Consider the following 22,351-nt stretch of genomic DNA (forward strand, 5'->3'; position numbering starts at 1 on the left):
TTGCTAGTAATTCACAATCAGATATATCTTTTGCTGTAAATTTATAAGCTAGATTTAGTTCTTCCCCGACACGAAGACATTGAAATGGTATTAAGCATATATTTAGATACCTCCGAGGAACTATTGATATGGGACTATTTTATTCAAATGAGTTCGATTCACAATTAATTAGTTATGCAGATGCAGGATATTTGTCTGACCCACATAAAGGTCGATCTCAGACAGGTTATTTGTTTACATGTGGAGGTACAGCTATATCATGGCATTCAACAAAACAAATCATAATTGCTACATCTTCAGATCATGCAGAGATAATAGCCGTTCATGAAGCAAGTCGAGAATGTGTCTGGTTGTGGTCAATAACTCAACACATTCAGAAAATATGTGGCCTTACTTTGAAGAAGAATATTCCAACAATATTGTATGAAGACAACACCGCATGCATAGCCCAATTAAGAGAAGGATATATCAAAAGAGACAGAACAAAACACATTTCACCAAAATTATTCTTTACTCATGATCTTCAAAAGAGGGGTGAAATAGATGTTCAACAAATTCGTTCAAGCGATAACCTTGCAGATATGTTCACTAAAGCATTGCCAACATCAACCTTTGAGAAGTTGAGACATAAGATTGGGATGCGTCATTTCCTAGATATTAAGTGATGTTTATATCAGGGGAGTAAATACGCGCTGCACTTTTTTTCTCCCTTCACCAAGGTTTTGTCCCACTGAGTTTTCCTGGTAAGATTTTTAATGAGGCAACAAATAAGGCGTATTACAAACCGTTATGTATATCTTATTTGCTTTAGAATTTCTCTTTGACATAAACATCCAAGGGGGAGTATTGTAAATAATTTACTTATTTTGTGGATGTTCACATACCATACTTCACATACTACACCTACTACACATAATGTTAGAGCGTGTAATGAAGTTATTATTCTTGTGTATATCATTCACATACTACACCTATTACATATACTATTGCCTATAAAAGACACTCTTTACTTCATTATAAATACACACAAAAAGTAGAAGAAAATAAAATCTTCTCATCCCTCTCCCCCTCTCTTTTTATTTTAGTATATTTCAGAATATTTATTTACAATACTATTATATATATACTTATAATTTTTATTTAATAAAAAGTGGTGTATATATAATTTGTGGCCTATTTACCTACCCATTGCAATTATACAAGTAGGGGGGTAAAAAGTGAAAAGAGTTTTGTTAATTTATTTATTTTTTGCGTGAAATAAGAAACAAAGAAAAGAAAAGAGTTACGTGGTCCACTATGGTACGAGAGTTGTATGTCGGTTGGATTTATTTGACAGTCAAATGTAGATTTATCTCCCAGTCTCTTTTTTGGAGTTTACTCAATCATCCTAATAATAGTAAAATATTATTTTACTGCATAGTTTTGTTATTTAATGTTTAACGTTTTTCTTAATCAAAAAATTATACGAAAGAGTTTTTGAGTGGCGGTGGACGGAAAACGACAAGAACATAGTCTTTTCCTGCACGTGAATTACTCTTTGTTTAATGTAATACTTATTATTATATTACAGTAATTATATTATTTCATACTTATTTTGTATTTTCTTGGTATTTATTATTATTATTTTATAGTTTATTTTTATTGCATTATATATTCTATTTCAAATTGCATTTCGACCTTATTATACTATTCTCTCTCTTGAGCTGGGGTCTATAGGAAACAACCTCTCTACTTCTTCGGAGGTAGCGGTATGAACTGCGTATATTTTACCCTTTCAGACCTCACTGTGTGAGAATATACTGGGTTATTGTTGTTGTATATTATAAGTACAGAAACACCATTAATCTTCTCATGCAAATGTTGAACTTAATCCAGTAATGCTCCATTTAACTCGGTAGTAAATTATTTTATATATTAGGAATAAAAAAAATCTTGTGTTTGTTTTTTAATCCGTTATAAGAGAACCAGTAATGAGTTGTACGAATTGCCAGAACCATCAATTCATGAAACAGTGCCTAATTTAAGCACATGAAATGTATAGTTCCAGAGAAAACTTTGGATTCATTTTTTCATATATAAAGATGGCCTTACATTTTTTTCAAAAGAGTTGGAAAAAGCAAAAATAAGAATGACAATTAGCTAGCATTGGATAGGACTCATATTGTAAGGACTTGTTTAATACGCAGGACAGTAGGGTTTGTTTGGTGAGAGTCGAGAGGGATAAAATGGAATATTTTCAAATTAAATTTGAGATAAAATTTATTCGTTAATCGATCATACACCATATAATTCTAAGATAATTTAGTCCGTGTATGAAATAATCCCTAATTGTGTTGATTCTAGCATATCTTTTATTTTTTTTTTACAAAAAAAAACATTTTTATGAATTTAGTGTGACCTAGCTAATACTCAACAAGTCTGTAAAAAGCATAAATCGATATGAAATAGCATGTCTATAATATTAAAACAAATAAATCGAAACATAAATTCAAAATTCAAGGGAAAAACATAATATTCTTGTATAAAATTCCGACAAGTAAATATAATTCAGAAGAATGAAAAACATATAAGTCTATAATCTCATTCAATAATAAAGTACTACTTTAATTCAAACACTAGAATAAAAATTATAAAAATTTAATAATGCGCTTAATAAAGAAAAAAATATGAGTAATTATATTGAATCATAAGAAGTAAAGTTGGAAAATGAGAAGAAAAGAGATGAAAGATAAATAATGTAAAATGAAAAAAAAAAAGTAAAAATAAAAAAGGAATTTAAAAGAAAAAGATATTAAATTTTTTTTTTTTTAGATGTAACTTTGTAATTACATCACGTAATTACACCTAATTCTCTATTCCTAGTTGAGAATTGAGTTATGTAATTATATCTAATTTCATTTTCCTTTTGATTCTCCAAACATATCTTTAATAATTTTTTAGTTTTAACTTATAATGGAAAGAAGTACATAGTTCAGTGACAATAAGAGTTACTTTAGTGGAATGTTTACACAAGTTCAATGACATTTTGAGGAATTAACTCGATTTTTTCCACGTATATGGTACAATGTAAGTGGTTAAAAGTTATCCCGTGCATGAATTGATGTAAAGTTATGCAGAATTTAATAAAATGGACGATATACATAAACTGATTGAGAGACGCAACTATTATGTAAAAATTGGAAAATAAAAGAACACAATGGTAGGGGAACATACATGCCACATTGCTCACAGTGAAAATCAATTCATTAAAAAATGTGAATGTTGATACACCCATGATGATGATCAGCCATCATTAAACCTCCAAAACAGCAGGCAAGAGCACATTAGCTCACCCCATACTTTGCTACAATTAATAATTACTACACTACACACCTCTAACCCTGAGTGATAGCTAAACTGGTAAAGGCTTGAGGACAAAGTCCTTCAGGTCGCCAGTTTGAGTTCCATGAGGGCCACTGGAGGCATTGAAAATCGATCGCGCATCCAGGCCCCGTGGAATTAGTCGGAGCTTTACCTTGAAACATCGGGGGCTGGTGGGTATAGCTAGTCAGGTTCTTAAAGCGATACCCGGAAATCACGGATAAAAAAAAAAAAAAAAAAAAAAACACTACACACCTCTAAAATTTCATCAATCTTTAAAATTACTATTATTACATGATCATCAATCTTTGTCGTATTATGATCCAACGTTAAATCTCAATCTATAAGTCATGTGTTTGATGTAATTTGTGTGGTAGTGGACAACTAATTGTTAATTATTGTGTTTTAGAAATTAATGCAGTTAGTCATAAGTTAGTTTTGTTCCTTTTACTTCAAGTCTAAGGAGGTCTCAATTCCCTTTTTTACTTCTTACCAAGTTCTAATAATCATTGCACTCACAATATAATATATACTTCACCCTCTCTATTGTCGTGTAGGTTATAACATTAATATGCATGGTAATCCCATAATTATTGTCCTAATCATGGCAACTATAGTGATGTGAGGCAGAAGGTTTAATATACTACTAATTGATTATTTGACCTGATGGAAGTATTCTAAAAAAAAATATCAACCTACATAACTAATTTCTTATCCTCAAGAAAAGCCAAATATTCAATCTCTATAGTTCGTGTCCAATTTTTATACGTAGAATATTTTTCAGTGAGTAAAGTAGTCAGAGTGAAAGATATAAGTGGTATGCTCAATTCTTTCTCCTGATAAAAGCATCATAGTAACTTTTTATAAAATTGGTAGACGGTTGACTTGGAATCACTTCTACTGCGAAGGGCTTTACTTTTCAATATAACTTTGTCTGATAGTTAAAATGAATTGATCTAAAAAAAAAAGTATCAAACCTATAATGAAAAAGCAAAAAGATCCATGCATCAATGGATCATTTTGATTATGTGAGTAATTTATTTAATTAATGGGGTTTTATTGACAATGACACTTCACCACTTAATCTTCTTCCAAAGATGACATGAAACAATAACTAAATTTTACTTTTATAATAGTTATTGAAAGGTCACGATAATGTTTTTAATGTCAGATTTTATTTTCTTATTATGAGCATATGCCATTAGGAATGTGTTTTAATTTTAAATCTCGAACTTCCAAATCTGATTAATTTATTTTTTTTAATAAAAATTAACTGATTATGAGTTTGATGAATTGCCTCTATCTAGATGATGGATATTTGTTGGTTACTTAATTATAATTCAAGTTGACTTGAAAGCTCAAAACACAACTATTTTTTTCCTGAAAAAGACCGCTTAACTGAACATCTAATAGATATTAGGTTTGGTATCTTAATAAGTAAGATGAGGTCTTAAAGTGCTTTTTTATCCTTTTTTTTTAAAACTCTCAAACATATATTTCTTATTTGAATTATTGCCAATTTATTCATTGTCCATTATGGTAGGTAAAGGGTGAAATTGGAATTCTAAGTAGCCGTTTGGTCATGAAAATTAAAATTTTTCGGAGTTGGAGTTGAAATTAAAGTTGGAGTTGTGTTTGACCATTTTTTTTTTTTTTTTACTTTTGAAAAAACTTTTTTAAATATGATTTTATGCCCTAACTTCTACAAACTATCAAAATCACCCAATTAAAATTTACCTACTAATGAAAAAAGAACACAATTAGCCACTATTATAAAAATAATTACATATACATGGTCATATTTAATGAATTTCAATTATGACATATATAATATTTACATTAATAGCCGTTTTCTCATATTTGAAAATTTTAAATATGGATGTTATATTAACAGATCACTGCTTCCTGTTTTTTAGGTAACGAATATTATCTTTTAAACAAATTTATTTAATTTATTTCCTTCATTTTCCGTTCCTAAAAAATAGAAAATGATGAGTTGTTATTAAATTTTAGGGTGCCGCTAATTTATTTCCTTAATTTTCTTATACATGAAAGATTTTATTGTGTGTAAATAAATTATTTCTATGTAAAACATGCTTTGCATATTTATGGTATATTATATCATATATCATAAATATATAAATATGCTTAGTATATTTCTTTATACTTTGTATTTTTATATATATGTATATGGTATATACATGGTATAAACTTCATATATAACATACTTTGTATATTTATATTATAAATATGCTTAGTATGTTTCTTAATACTTTATATATTTATATATGTGTGTATGTGGTATAGACATGATATAAACTTTATATATAACATACTTTGTATATTTCTATTATAAATATAATATTTTATATATTTATGGGTATAAATATAAATTAACAGTAAAATAATGTCTTAAATAAGAGAGAAAATTAAATGAGGGATAAAAATAATGATGAGAGAGAAAAAGAGATATATATTAATTAAGATAGCATTAAGTTTGAAATTACAATTATTTTATTCTTTAAAACTGCTATATACGCAATATTGAAAAAGTAATGTAATAAGGAGAGTTTTATGTAAAAATTTAAAAGATTGGGGTTATATGTAATAATAATAAAAGTTGGAACTGTAGTTGGAAAATTGTGAAAACAACAAAAACCTTTTTTCCCTTTTTAGAAAAAATTTTCGGAATTATTTTTCGAATCTTTATGGCCAAACACCACAATTTTCAACTCCAGAATTTTTTTTCGGAAAAAAGAAAAAAAATTTCATGGCCAAACGGGCCCTAAGTGCCCTAACTTAAATATTTCTCTTTTTCACAGAATATCTTATTAATTTTTAAAATATATATTCCATGTTTTTGGGGGTTCTTCAATTATTTATATTTAGTGCATTTTCTCAATAATTATTTATTATACTAAAACGAAATTCCAACAACCATTTCGCATTTATGTTGTTCGAACTCTCAAAAATTATTTTATACGCATACAAATCTTCCAATAAAGTACTTTTTGGATGGATTCAATATATATTCATCAATATTTTTGAAGGATCCGAATAAGATAGATTTCCGTATTTTAACATTTTGCAAAATTATAATTTTGATATTAAAAATCAGAAAAGAAAAAGGAAAGTGAAAATATAAAAGTCAAATGATCCTTGATCACTAGAGCTGGTTTTATCATTAGTGGCTAGAATGTTTGGACAAGTCAATAACAATAATAAATTTTTAAATTCAAATTGAAAAAACAAAGATTCTAGCAATAATTGATATACCAGAAAAAATAATGTTAAAATCACATGTATTCCTGTTTTAAAAAAGAAAGAACAACAAATCTTGACTATGGAAATATTATCCAAACAGATCTGTAACAAACTAACAACACAGGGTTTGTTACTCCCAAGACTTTTAATTGTCACGTTTTGATTTACGAGGTAAATTTGATTAAGAAACTAAAATAAATTATATTAAATTAATATTTAAAATTAAAATATGCTAAAATTAAATAAAAAATACTGTTATAAATTACAATCATTCTAATAGTCAGCTAGATACAACAACGAGGAGGGATGAAGAGGTTATCTTAATTCCAGGCTAGCTGATCTCCATCGATAACTTAGACTTAATTTTCTGAGGCATTTTTGGGAAAGTATATGCCTCACAGCATGCGCGAGCATCTTCGGGATGTGTTTTGAGTTTTTTGCTTTGATACAGAATTCTATGAATGTTGTTGAGTATGAGGTGAGATTTCATGAGTTAGTTAGACACATCATTATGATTTTGTTTAAGGAATATAAGCAGATTCAATGCTTTGTTAAGGGATTGAGATTTCCGATTCGCAGGACTATAGAGAGTTTGATGACTTTGAAGAAGTCTTTTTCTGATATTAATGAGCATGTTTACTTATAGAGGAGATAAATCGTGAGGCTCAGGGAGGTAGCGATAAGAGACCTCGTTATCAGTATAGTTATAGTGGGAGCCACAATGTCTCACAGTTCAGAGGTCGAGGATTTCAGGATAGGCACTCCCAACAACAGCCTTATTAGCTTCAAAGTTATTCTAGTAAGTCAGTTCTTAATAAGATGAAGCAAGAGTTCAAAATATTGATCATAATTCATGCAGTATACGTAAAAGTAAATAGTGAAAGTAGTTTATTTTATAAGCTTCTAGAGAATGTATTAAATTTTTAATCATCCAACCGTTGTTAGATGCAAAAACTTCAATGTACCGAACTACATTTTTTTACCGGAGAGTAAATTAGTCAAACAGTAAACATCCAACTGTTGTTTGAATCTTTCGTTTACACTTTCAAGGAAAAAAATACTAATTACTAAAAAAGAAAAAAGTGGTACCACATAATAAGTTCTAAAAAATATAATTTTTTGGCAATTTCATTTTCCAGGTCCCTCTTCCTTCTCTCTTACAAAATCCCTGTCGAATTTTCAGAATTTCCATTTCCAATTTTCCCTTTCCCTTTTTAGCTTTTTCACTTTTCTTCAGACAAATTTATTCCTAACTTTTCTCTGGTGGATTTTCCACTCACTCTTCCTTCCTCCCTGTCATCCATAACGGTACACTTCCTCCTCTTTCGCCGCCGTTGACGACGGAGGACGGTCGGCGTCTTTTGTCGGTGCCGGTGCTGTAATCTTATGCTTTGTTGTTTTCCGGCGAGTTATCCGATTTGCTGTGCAGAATGGCGAAGCGTGGCTACAAATTGCGTATCCTTTTTTTTGAATTTTGCTCTTTATTTTTTTTCTTTACTTAAATGTGGTTGAAGTTTGAATTTTTATTTGATCTGAGAGTGTTGTATAAAATTCTATGGTAAGCTGCGGAAAATTTAAGGAGAAATTTAGTAAGTTTTTTTCTTTTAGAAAAAAAACGAATTTGTTTAGGAATTAGAGAAAGAAATTTGGTTGGAGTGAGCTGAATAGTTGGATTTGTGTGGTATTTGGTTTCCTAAATCTTTAGATTTAGCTAAGAGTTAGTGACGTAGATGGACAGAGTTACCTGACATTTGTTGTTGCTGGTGGGAGGGGTGGGGGTGGGGGTAATCACGTGGATTTAGTCAAGGTGCGCGAAAAGCTGGCTTCAACACCATGGTTATCCCCCCCAAAAAAAAAGATTTGGTATTGTAGGTGAGTATTTTGATCTTCAATGTGTAATTTTTTAAATTTTAGTTTCAAGTAACAAGAGGGGTTGTTCAGATGGTAAGCAGCCTCTACATCCAATTATAAGGTTGTGAGTTCGAGTCACAAGGGAGCACAAAAAGGTGGGAGCTTCCGGGGAGGGGATAAAAGAAGTATGTGGAGAAGTATTAATTTGTGTAATAGGTTCTTGTGATTCTTGACTAATATGAAATATAGAGGAATTTGTGGCACATTCGGGGAATGTAAACTGTTTAAGATTTGGGAAGAAGACGCGTAGACAGTTTCTCACTGGTGGAGATGATCAAAATGTGAAACTTTGGTCCATTGGTAAACCAACATCCACCGCGGTGAGTTTAAGTTCCTTCATATCTCTTGTAATTTACTTGCCCGAGTAATGTTGTTTTGCTTAATGGGAAATGTGATTTTGTTTCACAATTGGATCTTTCTTTTTCTATGAACGTTTAATTCGAATGCAAAATGCGTTAAATGAGTGATCTATTATGACAATGCCTTCTATGCTGGAAGAGATGCTGCCGCTTTTATTGTTGGAGCCTTCTGTAGATAATTAGAGCGGTTGAGAATTGAGGAATGAGGTGTGATGTGCATTTTTGGATGGAGCAGTGAACTTCTAAAATTGTTAATGCTGCCACTTAGATATAAGTGAGGTTATATTATCATTGTTTCTTTATTGGTGCCTTATAAGAATCTTACCTGTTGAATTTGGATCCACCACTTGAAAATACCAAAGTGCTGTGGTTTTTTGAATGATCCGAGACAAGTAACATGTGGATCACATGTTTCCAAATTTTATCATTTATATATCTAACTAATGTGTTGAGTTGCAATTTGTGGTATAACAAAGAATACAAATATATGGAAACTGTAAACCTTTTGAGTATCAAGTGATGGGTTATTCATTTAACTATGAATGCATGAAATTAGTTGTTGACTCACTTTGTTGGTTAGTGTTGACTGCTACATTCTTATTTTTATTTTGTATCTTAAATCACTTTAGTCATCTGGGACTGAGTAGTCTGGTTTTGTGCAATTGTGCAGAGCCTAAGTGGTCACACGAGTCCAATAGAATCTGTAGCTTTTGACTCAGCAGAGGTTCTAGTGCTTGCTGGAGCTTCATCAGGTGTAATAAAGCTATGGGATCTGGAAGAAACAAAAAGTAAGTCGATTTATCTTTTAAGCTCTCTATTCTATAGAAGCTATACTAGCTTTACTCTTAAAGAATTGCAGTGAATGTGCACACAAACAATGGCGGAGGCAGAATTTTTATCAAGAGGGTTCGACATAATGACGAAGTAAACACGCGAAAATTAAAGAATGATAAATGGCGCAAGGCGTGGCGGGAAGGGCAAGACTGACCTTAACTCGCTTTTTTGACTCGTGTTATATGTCACATTTGACATTTGATTCCTACCTTGCCTTGCTCAATTGAGTTGTCTTAAAATTTCTTGTGCTTTTTTAATTCTTCTAATTTGCAGTTTTTAACTTTATTTTAAACTTTTTTTTCTTTCAAATTAATGCCCCTTCAATCTTATAATGCTGTTGAAGATCGTCAAAGTTCTTGAATGGGAAAGAAATTAATATAATTTATGAATGAGAGAGAGAGGAACGAAATAATACAAATCTAAATGTAATTCTTAATTTTGGGAAAAAGGTAGAGATTGAGAATATACGAGAAGTGATATAATTTCTTACTATAATATTTAAATATGCTACCATTGATCTAAAATCTGCTGCTATTGAAATAATTCAAAAATAATGATATTAATATCAATGTTGTTTTATAAGAGACCTACAATACAACATTAAGCAACTAGATAGTTGAGCCTATGCAACAATAGGCAACTACATAGTTGAGCCTTACTTTAAAGAATATTGGAAAGGAATACTGAAAAATAGGAATTTCCATATGCATCAATGCTGTGGCCTAAAGCTAAAAAAGGTAAAAACATGGTCACACAACCTCCCCTAATTCTTATGCATGAAAACTGTGGGCCTAAGCTAGAAAAAGGAAAAATACTAGCAACTAACTATCGAACCCGCAACCTCCCCAATAATTTGACCCCCCTTGACCACTGAGCTAAGCTTCACAGTTGTGCTAAGGGGGTTCAATATAGTATATGTACCAATAACGGTCACATTTGACCTTTTATATCCAACGTAATTTTCCGATGAAGGGGATTCGGTTACATCCTATTCTGCCACCCTGGCTCCGCCCCTGTTACATTCTCAAAATAAAATGTGCTCACAATTTTTATTTCAGGACGTTGATGTTTTATCCTCTTAAGCATTTGTCCGTCTTATTAAATGTTGGTCTCTAAGTTGCTCGGGCTCTTAATTTTCGATGCCACACCACTGTTGACACGAGATGGGTGTGAGTGTGGGCGCGAGATCTGTACCCGATCTGGTTGGTTGGCCGATTGTGGGTACTTTGAGCAAAATCGATGGAGAAATTCCGGATAGATTCAATGATTTTTGTAATCAAAACAAGAGCTAATATGAAATTGTAGAAAATGAAATACCTTGTATATAGAAATTTTTATGTCACTCTTTTTTCTTTGTATCTCCTTTCAATATTTTCCGTAAATCAGTATTTTCTTCTCAAGTTTTCCACATAATATCTCATAATTTAGGTTTTGTAACTTCATTTCTAGATATTTGAATTACTTTTGGCCAAATTGATGCACCTGTATCTTTGCCTGGATCCATATCCCGGAATCTTAAAATTTAGATCATGAAGATCTGACCCTTGGATAGGCACCCGTATCAGACACCCGCACCGAGTTCGAGAAACTTAGGTTGGGTCTTACCTGCTAACCTCTAGTAACAAGAGACCATCACCTGAAGTTGCCTTGGCCTGTTGGCCGGACGATTTTGGTGCAAATGAGCCAAGTGTAGTCCTAACCGAAGTAAATGTGTAACCAGAGTAAGTGCCTTTTTACGTAAAAACGGCTAGTTGATTTGATTGCCTGTGCAAGTAGGCCAACTGTTTCACTATAATATGTTGTACAGTTAATTGCAATAAACAGTTACTGCAAGGTCATGTACTCATTAACCAACTCGGTATGTAACTGAAAGAGCATGTTTGGATCTTCAGCTACCCAAGAAACTTGCTTTATGGTTTCAAGATTTGCACTAGTCATATTTAACTGAACATCCTTCAAGTGTTCGAATTATCTGCCTATTAAATAAAATATATGATCCTATTGTTCTTAGATGAGCAAGTTTTATCTAGCTTGACTCCTAATCCTGTAATTGTTCTTGAAGTGTAGTGGTTCGCACTCTTACTGGACACAGATCATATTGCACTGCCTGTGAATTCCATCCTTTTGGTGAATTTTTTGCATCTGGATCTATGGACACTAATCTTAAGATATGGGATATAAGAAAGAAAGGATGCATCCACACATACAAAGGTCATACTCGAGGAATAAGTACAATAAGATTCTCTCCTGATGGCCGCTGGGTGGTTTCTGGCGGATTTGACAATGTTGTGAAGGTAATTCCTTAGTTGGCTTAAAAAATGTGACATTATAGACTCCTTTCTGGTAGAGTATTGACCTTATTGTTTGTCAGGTATGGGACCTAACAGCTGGAAAGCTCTTGCATGACTTTAAGTTCCATGAAGGGCACATTCGATCCATAGATTTCCATCCACTTGAGTTTCTTTTGGCCACAGGTATTCCTTTTATTCTGTACCCAATCATACAATTGGGGCTCTGAACAAATTTATGTCTGGTTTTCTTCTTCGCCTTACTCTTTCCTTTGATGTAAATGATTCTCCTTACCTTTTTCTTTGTCGTTCTTTTGTTTTATTTCAAATTTCAGTCGCGACTCTACATTTTCTAACAGAAGGATCAATTATCATTAATTTAGTGGTTAACATATCACTTGTAGCTTGTTTGACCAAGCTACTGAAGGCCAAAAATGCCCCCTTTCTTTTAAAAAAAAAACACTTACTTAGAGAATGAAGGTTTTTGGAAAAGCTTTCGGTGAAGAAATAAGTGTTTTTGAGTAGCACTGGAAGTTGCTTTTCAGCTTTCAAGAAAAGCGGAAAAAAATAGCTTCCTCCAAAAGTAATTTCTTTTGATTCTTTTAGGACAAGATTATTACCCATATAAATAAATATTTACTAAATTAATTAGTTGTGACTTCCTTTTTTGGTAATTTTATACTCAAAAATACTTTTGAAATTTTGCGAAACACAAAACTTCTGACAAAAGCACTTCACAAGTAATTTGGTCAAATGCAAAGTGTGATTCTTCCAAAGCTCTTTTTTCGTGAAGGACTTTTGATAAGACGTACTTCTCAAAAGAAACTGATTTCCGCAACTTGGCCAAACATGCTTTTTTTATAGACTTGCCAAAAGGTTTTGGTTTCTTGCTTTCCCTTGTCATATATAGTGGTACTTGCTTAACTTTTGATCAAGAAAGAGAATCTGGTCAATTATAAATAAATAAAGAAATTACAGTCAAAGGTGCTTGTTTTTAAGCAAAAAGACTTGTTTCATTGGTCAGATTATGAGAAGCTTAAACATTTCAGGAGGTGGTGGTGTACCTCAGAGTTGAAGATGTTTAAATAATATTTTAGCTTTCCATCTATGATGGAAATTTTAGCTAGATCCATCATAAGATGGCATATTTAAGCAGGACCAAATAATTAATTCTTCTATACTCAAACAGTGTTTTGTACCTCGCCCCTCTCCAAATAAAGATTTTTTTTTCTGCTGTTACCATGTGATAATGTTTCAACACTTGAGTTGTTCTCAGGTTCTGCTGACCGTACTGTAAACTTTTGGGATTTGGAAACATTTGAATTGATTGGATCTACTAGACGTGAGGTATCTATGCCATCTTCTTTCAACTTCTTATTCTTCAAAAAGAAAAATGTACACCATGTGCAAGCAAAGATCTTGGAAGGTGTTTTTAGTTGTCTGGTTGTTAGTTGTTAGGATCACATCCAGATATTTGCATACATTGCATGCTTTGTGTAATAACTCTGACTGCCTATACAGAAAGTTATTCCCCCTTGATGTTGCCTTCTTTGCTGTTATATGCTTATACCAAGGTGCTTGTATAATTAAATAAGATACTCTTATTTTGCTGTTAAAAATGTCTTAGAAATTGCAATTTAATAAGTTGGTTATACTACATGAAATGATTGAAACAGTTATTTTGTCAGCCTAATTATGAGGTTCTTTCTTGAATAAGCAATTTAAGATAGAAATGGTTATCTCATGCGAGTATCTCTTCCTATCTTTCAGAGGATGATAGGAAGAGACTCTGTAGAGGACATATGAGTTGGGATCTGTTAAGAATATATCCTGCCATCTTTGTGCCCTTCGTGTTTCAGTTTACTCTTGGATCCATTAGACTTGCTTTTAACTCCAATGCGTTACTGGTCAAATGGATGTGATGGTCTTTTTAGGGATAGAACCAAGAATAAATGGCAATGTAAATTAATTTCTCTCGCTTGTATAATTTTCTTTTCTGGGCAATATTGATACTGCTGCATGTTCTTCTGTGATTTGAGGACAGGTTATCATGTTGTTTCCAGTATATTTGTTTTGATTAGATTTTTCTGTTGAAATTTAACCTACTTAGATACAATTATGTTTGTGGAAAGTTCTGACATGCTCTTCTAGGCTGCAGGAGTGCGGTCAATCACCTTTCATCCAGATGGAAGGACTTTGTTTTGTGGACTGGATGATAGCTTGAAGGTTAAAGCTCTTGGCATTCTGCATTTTTGTAATTCTATTGTTGAAATAAGCAACTCTCATGTTTTTTGACCACCTTTGACCTGAAGGTTTATTCATGGGAGCCTGTGATGTGTCACGACTCCGTTGAAATGGGATGGTCGACTTTAAGCGATCTCTGCGTACATGATGGGAAGCTTGTAGGTGGTGCCTATTACCAAAACTATGTTGGAGTTTGGGTTGCAGATATTTCGGTACTTACCTTGATCACTGAAGCTTAAGGCAAACTTGTCCATGGTTTTAGTTTTTGTCTTAAATTTGAGCCATATGTTTCAAAACAAGTTTTTCCATTTGTTTTATTCCATCATTTTTGTGCTCTTTTCTGCCAGCTTATTGAGCCCTATGGAGCTGGTTTAACTCCAGAGACACAAAATAACTTGAAGCAGAAACAGGAACACGTGGAGAGTCGTTTAGAAAGAGTTGGAAGCAACAGAAGTTCTAATTCAAATCGTCGCTGCACATCACCTGACATTGATTCCAAGGAAATTAAGAATATATATGTGGACAGTAAGTTGTTTTTACATCCTCCTCTCAAAAGCAGACCATGGAAACCAAAAAGAAAATTAGCAATCTGGCATTAAGAAACTCTAGTATTTGCATCGTGTTCAATTGTAGCCATACATTTTGGGTGAAATATAATGGTCTGGGGTAATTCTTTACCTGATATAATGATATTATATATAACTGGTCATCTGGGTGAACCAACTTGTTCCGTCTTTTTAGATTTAGTAGTTCCAACGTGCCAATGTTGGGTAATTAGAAGATTTGACCTTGGCACCGACATATTCTTCCATGAAAGGATTTGATAAATTTCATCATAGTTCTTCATTACTAGTTGACATGCAACTTTTTATTGAATGCTCTTTCTACTTCATTTAGCATCTCAATTATCAATTACATGTCCGTATTTAAAAGCAGTTCTAATTCCTATGCACTTAAAAATTCCATTTTGCAGGTGAAAATCCTGTAACTATTAAGAAAGTTACTCCTCCTCCATCAAAAGTGGTTCCTCCCTCAGATTCTAAGGAAAACAAGAAACAGTTGAGTCAGAAGCTTAATTCTGTCATTGGTTTACCTGCAAAAACTAATGGATTGCCAGTAGGTAAATCATTTGTCGTCCCCAGTGTGGTACCTCGTGATATCCCAGAGGAGAAGAACTTGGATACTTGTAGAAGGGAATCTATTTCTGCAACCAGTGTAAGTGGTGGTATACCACAAAAGCCGTCTCACATAAAGCACTCATCCAGCAACAACTTTGATATGGAGAAGATTTCGGTGGTTCTTCAGTCTGAATTTGCAGACAACTTGCCGTGTACAGTAGATTTTAAGAAGGAATCAGATATTGATAGCAGGCTTATGGCATATAATAATTCCAGGGAACATTCTGAGGCAAAAGATCCAGCTGTCAAGCATGGTGGAGAAAAGCTTGAGAAAACTTCATTGCAACCACCGCTGAATAGTCAAGAGAACCGTTAGTTCTAAAATGCTCTTTATTTGAATTGGTTTTTGAGCTCTCTATGATTTGTTTCCATTTTGTACAGTTTTCTGCATTCTGCCTTGCTAATTTTGGGCTGCTGATCAAAACAAAAAGTTAAAACTACAAAAATTCCTAGTTTGTATTTGACTAGTGTTCAGAGGTTTTATGGCACAGTATCATAAGAATTTTTAATTTTATTTTATACCTGATCAGTGCTATGGTGTGCGATATTTTTGAAAAACCATAGCTTGCAAAATCATGCTGTCCTAAATTATCATTGTCTGCTTTTGGTTGATACTTTGTAAGTTACTGGTATTTAACTTCCTGGTTTGTTGACATTTTAGTTCTTCAGTAATTGTTTAAAGTTTTGTACTTGGCCTTTTCTTTGCACATAATAGATGCATTAGTTAGAAGCATGAAAACTAATATTAATATTATTTCCATTACGTTTCAGGTAACGTGGCTTCCGAAGGCAGGAAAGAGTTGCATCCAGTTAGATTTGTGAATGGAGGTTGGTGTCTGATAAAACTATGCTGTAACAAAAGAAGAAATATTTAGACGTTTTTTTTTTTTTTTGTATAAGTAAATACCACGTCTAATCAATGCGTTCTTTAAAATGGCAGTGGCTGTTGTGCGAGGAAGGACGCGCAGTTTGGTTGAGAGGTTTGAGAAAAGAGAAGGGTTAAACATGGATGATCTCCATAAGCTGGATGCGGTGTCTCATTCTAAAACTGAAGAAACGGAAGTATCCCCTTTGCCACCTTCCTCTTGTAAAGATGGGGAACCAGAAACCGTTACCAAAAAAATTGATGAGGAACGCGAAACATCCCCTTTGACAGCTTCACATTTTATAACAGAGGAAGCAACACGCCCTTTGCCTTCAGCTCGCACGAAAGTTGAGGAAGAAAATACATATGCTTTGCCTGCTTCTCAATGTGAAGTTGAGGAATTAGATGCATCCCACAGGCCAGCTTCTAAGTTTAAATCAGAGGAACTAAGAACAACCCATTTACCAGCTTCTCATTCTGATGCTGAGAAATTAGAAGCATCCCCTATGCCAGCTTCTCAGTTTAAATCTGAGGAAGTTGGAGAATTCCATTTACCAGCTTCTTGTTCTAAAGGTGAGGAATCTGAAGCATCCCGTATGCCAGCTTCACAGGTTAAATCCGAGGATGTAAGAAAATCCCGTTTTCCAACTTCTCGTACTAAAGCTGGGGAATTAGAAGCATCCCCTGTGCCAGCTTCACAGCTTAAACCCGACTATGCAAGAAGATCCCGTTTACCAGCTTCTCGTTCTAAAGCTGAGGAAGTGGAAGCATCCCCAGTGCCTGTTTCTAGGTTTAAAACCGGAGCAAGAACATCCCGTCTGTCGACTTTACGTTCAAAAGCTGAGGAAGCTAAAACATCACGCTTATTAGCTTCTCGTTCTAAAGCTGAGGAAGCACAAACATTCCGCTTGTTGTCTTCTGGTTCTAATGCCGAGCCACCACAAACAGCCCCTTTGCCGGTATTGATCTTGTGCACCTACAATTGCTTGTTTCTTCTTTGGTTGTTTTTTGTTAATGTTGAGATTGCCTGGTCGTATCTGATACACCCTTATAGTCTATCTAAGAAATACCACGAATGCTGAAATACGTGTCCTCCACTGTGCTATGCAAATTATTTGAGCCTAGAAAAATCTCATAACTAAGCGCACTTGTTAGGAACCAGTTGTTCCATATCTAATTATCTACTAGGAATGTGGTTTATACTTTTAAAACAAGTTGAGAGGATTTTGTGTTCTCTGGTTTTGTGAACATAAGAAATTCTAGTTATTTGCAAGTAGAGAATTCTGGTTTTGTACAGCGTCATAAAGAGTTATCATTACAAAGTTTTTTTATTATCATTTTAAAAACTATTTCTTCATGGTAGAAATCAATTCTTTGATTATGCTTTTAATTGTTTATTCTGAAGCCCAAACTATGTATTAATTATAAGATCCTTTCCCGTTCTCCCCAAGAACGTGTGGGAAATTGAGAATCTTAGCTCCTTTGGTCTCAAACATTCACCCTCTCCTGGACAAAGTTCCTTTATTTGTGAAATGGGAAACTTTCGGGAACAAAACACATAAATAAATAGTAAAAAATAAAAAGCGAAAACTGTTTATCCTCTGCTTCCAGGCGTTATTTCTTTTCTTCCATCGCGTAAGTTGGCATAGAGAAATGGCAGTGGAGCTAGGGTCGCAACTTTCTTCACTTGTAACATTGATTTTATTGCAGGCTTTTCTTCAATATTTCAATCTTATTTGGTAAATAATTTCTAGACATTTGCACAAATTCTCTATGTCATTTGCATACATGCAGAATACGGAGCAGCAGACTATTGCACGGTGTGAGCCAGTTCAGACTGATGATATTATTCTTGAAGATCTTATGCAAAGCCATGACGTGCTGCTAAGTGCGTTCAGATCTCGTTTGACAAAGCTGCAGGTAACCTTTAGCGTATGATTCTTGTAGTTTGAGCCCGTTTACATGTGTCGCTCAGATACTGGTTTTGCATTCCTAACTTCGTCTTAGATAGAATCAACTTTTTAGGAGAAATACCAGTCTAATGTTGACAGTGTGGCGTGGAATTCTTGTAGGAATTTGGAAGATCTTTTTGTTTGATACTTATGATGTAGGAAATCTGTTTGTGATCCTGTAATGCTTGAAGCCCCTAACATGTACAGTCTTTAAAACTCTCAGGTAGTTCGTCACTTCTGGGAACGGAATGACATCAGGGGTGCTATAAATGCCTTGAGGAAGTTGCCAGATCATTCTGTGAGCATTTATTGGAGCTTCTGTCATAGTGGTCTCTTCCAATATATTATGTTTGATAAATTCCCTAAAGTATTTCTTATATTTATTTCCTCTTGCAGGTACAAGCTGATGTTGTGAGTGTCCTCATCGATAAACTGGAGATTGTCACTTTGGATTTGTTTTCGTGCTTGCTGCCTGTACTATTGGCCTTACTTGATAGTAAGGTAGAAAGGTAAATAGTGATACAACTCACTGATTTAGTTGTTTGTAATGTATTGCTTGTTTGCCGCCTTGTAAGTCATAATAGGGAAAACATTACTTTCATACTTCCACTGTCTTGATCATTCAAAATTGTGACACGTCTGCCTTTGTTTCCAGTTTGATATTCCTTCAAATATGATTTGAAATGCTGCTTTAATGATTACTGCAGTATACATGTTGACTATTCATTTTTTGGTTATATATCAATAAAGGAGATCACCCTTTCTTCATACTATTTTCTAAGGGGTGACCAATCAAGCTAGGGTGACTGTGGTTTTGAATTTCTTGAAAATAACTATATTGGTTTTCCCCCTCCATCCTGTCAAACTAGGAGTTTTAGCAAATATGATAATATATAAATTTGAAAGTTTAGAACAGAAAAGAGTGAACCATGAGTCCGTGACATATACATATCTTGGCAAACCTTGACATTTTATGTGTTTTCTTTAAATTAGTTTTTAACGGTGGTGAATTTTACTTGGTTCAATTGAAGCTTAGAAGATAAAAGTGACTACCTCAGATGGTTTAGTAGCTCTAAACAATTTATGGTTTTGTTTGTGTGGATATGGTTTAGTAGCTCTAAACAATTTATGGTTTTGTTTGTGTGGATATGGGGGTTGCGTTGCACACTTATTTTATCTCATCGAATTCTACTGTTAATTGTTTTTGCCTGATTTCTCTGTTAAATTTTTAAATTTCTTCAAATGTTCATTCCTTCTGTCTTTTTTCTCTACAGGCATGCAAACGTTTCCCTGGATCTGTTGTTGAAACTTATAGCAGTATTTGGACCAGTAATTCGCTCAGCTGTTTCAGCACGTCCATCTGTAGGGGTTGATCTTCATGCGGAAGAAAGGTAATTTTGCTCATGTGGTTAGTCAGCTCACTTGTCGTTTCTGCTTGGATGATGGTAAATTCAAAACACCGTCTCTGATTTTCTACACTGTAAAACAGAGTTCAGTGCTGCCGGCAGTGCTCTGCTTACCTCCAAGATATACAGAAAACACTTCCTGTACTTACAAGGTAATTAAGAATCCACTTTTTTTCTTCCCTTTATTATGATTATTGTCATGATTTTATGCTTCAAAGTCAGAAAAATGGTAATTAGTGCCTCACTGTGTTTGAGACATCGATTAAGGTGTTGTAAGCATGCTTCATAATCAGTGATGCACAACAAATTTCAAACCTAGTAAGCAAATGAAGATCTTTTGGTTTTAACTTTCATTGGACAATTTTTATGATCAACGAGTGGTGGATATCATTGTGATGAATCTTCAGTTATGTACATTGAAATATGTTTGCTTCCATCATGGTACCTCATTGACCCGTAAATCAAATTGTCCTGATGCTTCATGATTAATGGGGTCTGAATATGTTTGGTTTGTGGGTAGGGGTTTAAGGCTTGGTATTTGATCAATAGTTCGGTATTGAAATCGAATTTTTTATTGTAGATGATGCAACTTCTTGTCGATTAAACTTCCCTTTGATATCTTTACCTTCTTTGTTAAAATATCTAATGCAGCTAAAATTCGAACTCCTTATGTCTTGATTTTGCTGGTTATCTCAATTTCGCCTACATTCTATTGTAGGAGAGGGGGTCAGTTGGCAAAATGTGCATTACAATTAAATCTTCTACTTCAAGAATCATAGTCCAGGCTATCATATGTGCTTTTCCTATTGGCAAAGCGAGACAACAGAATGGAAGTTAGCTAATATACTATATTCTGAACTGATGGGCTCTTTTTGGACACCCACAATTTTGCCCTCGGGTTTCCATGCTTGCTACCATTTTCAACAACCTTGTAATAGCAGAAAACTGGCAAGACGGAAACACAATGTCTGTCCTCCGCCACTGCAACTGGTTTGGGAGGCAAAGGTAAAAATTATCGACATAATATTCCCTTTTGGTGCTGTCTTCATTCAGATACGCGGCTTGAACATATTTAAAGTTCCTGGCTGTATGTATCCATATGTAAGTTGTGTACATGTATCTGTAATAGTAAAAGCTGGATGGATGTGTACATCATTTGATCAATGAAACAGATATTCATACATACCCCCTCTTGCTATCAAAAGTTGGTTCAGTGATCAACTGGTGCAATTTTGAACACCTAATATGAATGATGCTCCTATATAAAGGTTATAACGAAGGTAGAAATGACGTTAAACTTTTTTATCACAATGACGCCCAGATTTAGAGGTTGGCTACAACCCTAAGTTGGTCTTAATCTATACACTTCAGGGTGTGTTTTTTGGTAGGTAGGATAATATTTTCTCCAATTTTTTCTTGTTTGGTTAATCAAAATTTCGAAAATTATTTTCTCTAGGATAAAAAGTTTCTTACAAATAAGAAAATGACTTCCCTAGTGAAAGTAGGAAAAACAAATTCCGCATTGAGTCTATCCTCTCCGTCCAACACATTTCATCTTCATCCTGATCCTCCAACTATTATCTTTCATAGTATTTATTTAGATTATTATACAAATTTTTATGGGATAAGATATTCTGCTTGCTTATGTACCGAACACAAAAGCACAAATAAAATATTTAGTTTATTTATCTAAAAAAGTAAGTATTTTTCATGAAAGCATTTCCCTCGGTACCAATACGGAACACACCCCTAATGTAGGTTCCTTTTTTTCCTTTGGACATCTGATTTGTCCAATTTCATTGGTTAAACAATACACGCAATTCCCTTTCTTTTCCTCTTTTATTCTGGAATTACTTGAAGTTAAAGAGTGTAGAAAGGAATAAAAATCGATCATTTTAAGTTTTTAAAGTTACTGTACAACTTATTTAAAATCACATAAAGCAACAAAAATATGTCTCAATCGGTTACTAGTACGCTAAAATAGAAGGAAACTGTAGCATTGGTTGACACACTACTATATCTGAAAGGCATTTTAATATTGACCCTAAAATTACCTTAGTCCAAAGTATCACACTCATACATTATATACCTAGGTTGGTTGGTTATATGTTGTTTTCCTTTTTTCCTCCCTGGGAATTGGTTGCCCCCTATCATTGTTTATATAGGATTATTATTATTATCTCTCTCTTCAAGCATGTAGAAGGTTCTAAGTTTAATATAATGACGCTATAAATTATTTAACTTGTCATATTAAATTAACCTACAGTAACGAGTAAATAGTACTCCCTTCATCTTATTTTATATGTGTCGGCATTTCCTTTTTAATCCGTTTAAAAAAGAATATCATCTTTCCTTATTTGATAACTATGTAAAGATGCAATTTCACTTTTACCCTCATTGATTTTATTTATAAAGGCCCACGTAATTAAAAATAGTAGTCATATATATATATATATATATATATATATATATTTTTTAATAAAGGACAATTTGATAAAATTATATCATTTCTTATTTCTTAAAATTCGTGTCCAATTAATGAACTGAGACGGAGGGAGTATGATATTGTAATCTAAAAAATGCTATTAATTAAGGTAAACATATGGACAACCTTCTTACCGAATTTCATAGACACTCAACTGATAATATGTTCTGATTTAGGACATAAATATATAATAAAGTATTTTTAT

At 33.4% G+C, this 22,351-nt stretch overlaps 1 protein-coding gene across 2 annotated transcripts; it reads left to right on the plus strand.

Moving 5' to 3' along the window:
* The first annotated feature begins 7,746 nt into the window (after nucleotides 1-7,746).
* On the plus strand, nucleotides 7,747-20,844 carry LOC107859429 (katanin p80 WD40 repeat-containing subunit B1 homolog KTN80.1). Of its 2 annotated transcripts, XM_016704446.2 has the most exons (18): nucleotides 7,747-8,079; nucleotides 8,725-8,855; nucleotides 9,565-9,682; nucleotides 11,796-12,022; nucleotides 12,100-12,202; nucleotides 13,293-13,363; nucleotides 14,168-14,242; nucleotides 14,329-14,472; nucleotides 14,608-14,785; nucleotides 15,234-15,749; nucleotides 16,210-16,266; nucleotides 16,379-17,262; nucleotides 18,098-18,223; nucleotides 18,479-18,553; nucleotides 18,652-18,764; nucleotides 19,530-19,646; nucleotides 19,745-19,813; nucleotides 20,380-20,844. In XM_016704446.2, exons 1-18 carry the CDS (start codon nucleotides 8,055-8,057, stop codon nucleotides 20,438-20,440), a joined length of 3,090 nt encoding a protein of 1,029 aa, XP_016559932.1. In that variant the 5' UTR covers nucleotides 7,747-8,054; the 3' UTR covers nucleotides 20,441-20,844. The 2 variants fall into 2 exon arrangements, with proteins under 2 accessions (XP_016559932.1, XP_016559933.1); XM_016704447.2 differs by lacking the exon at nucleotides 7,747-8,079 and having other exon boundaries at nucleotides 11,791-12,022.
* Nucleotides 20,845-22,351: the final 1,507 nt, after the last annotated feature.

Source organism: Capsicum annuum, chromosome 2, assembly GCF_002878395.1.
Source record: "Capsicum annuum cultivar UCD-10X-F1 chromosome 2, UCD10Xv1.1, whole genome shotgun sequence".
Taxonomy (NCBI): Eukaryota; Viridiplantae; Streptophyta; class Magnoliopsida; order Solanales; family Solanaceae; genus Capsicum; species Capsicum annuum.

Excerpts from the sequence above, each read along its gene's own strand:
- LOC107859429 (XM_016704446.2), top strand. The coding sequence starts at position 8,055 with ATGGCGAAGCGTGGCTACAAATTGC. Across the intron at positions 18,554-18,651 it reads GGAAGTTGCCAGATCATTCT|GTACAAGCTGATGTTGTGAG; the intron begins GTGAGCATTTAT and ends TTCCTCTTGCAG. Across the intron at positions 18,765-19,529 it reads CTTGATAGTAAGGTAGAAAG|GCATGCAAACGTTTCCCTGG; the intron begins GTAAATAGTGAT and ends TTTTCTCTACAG.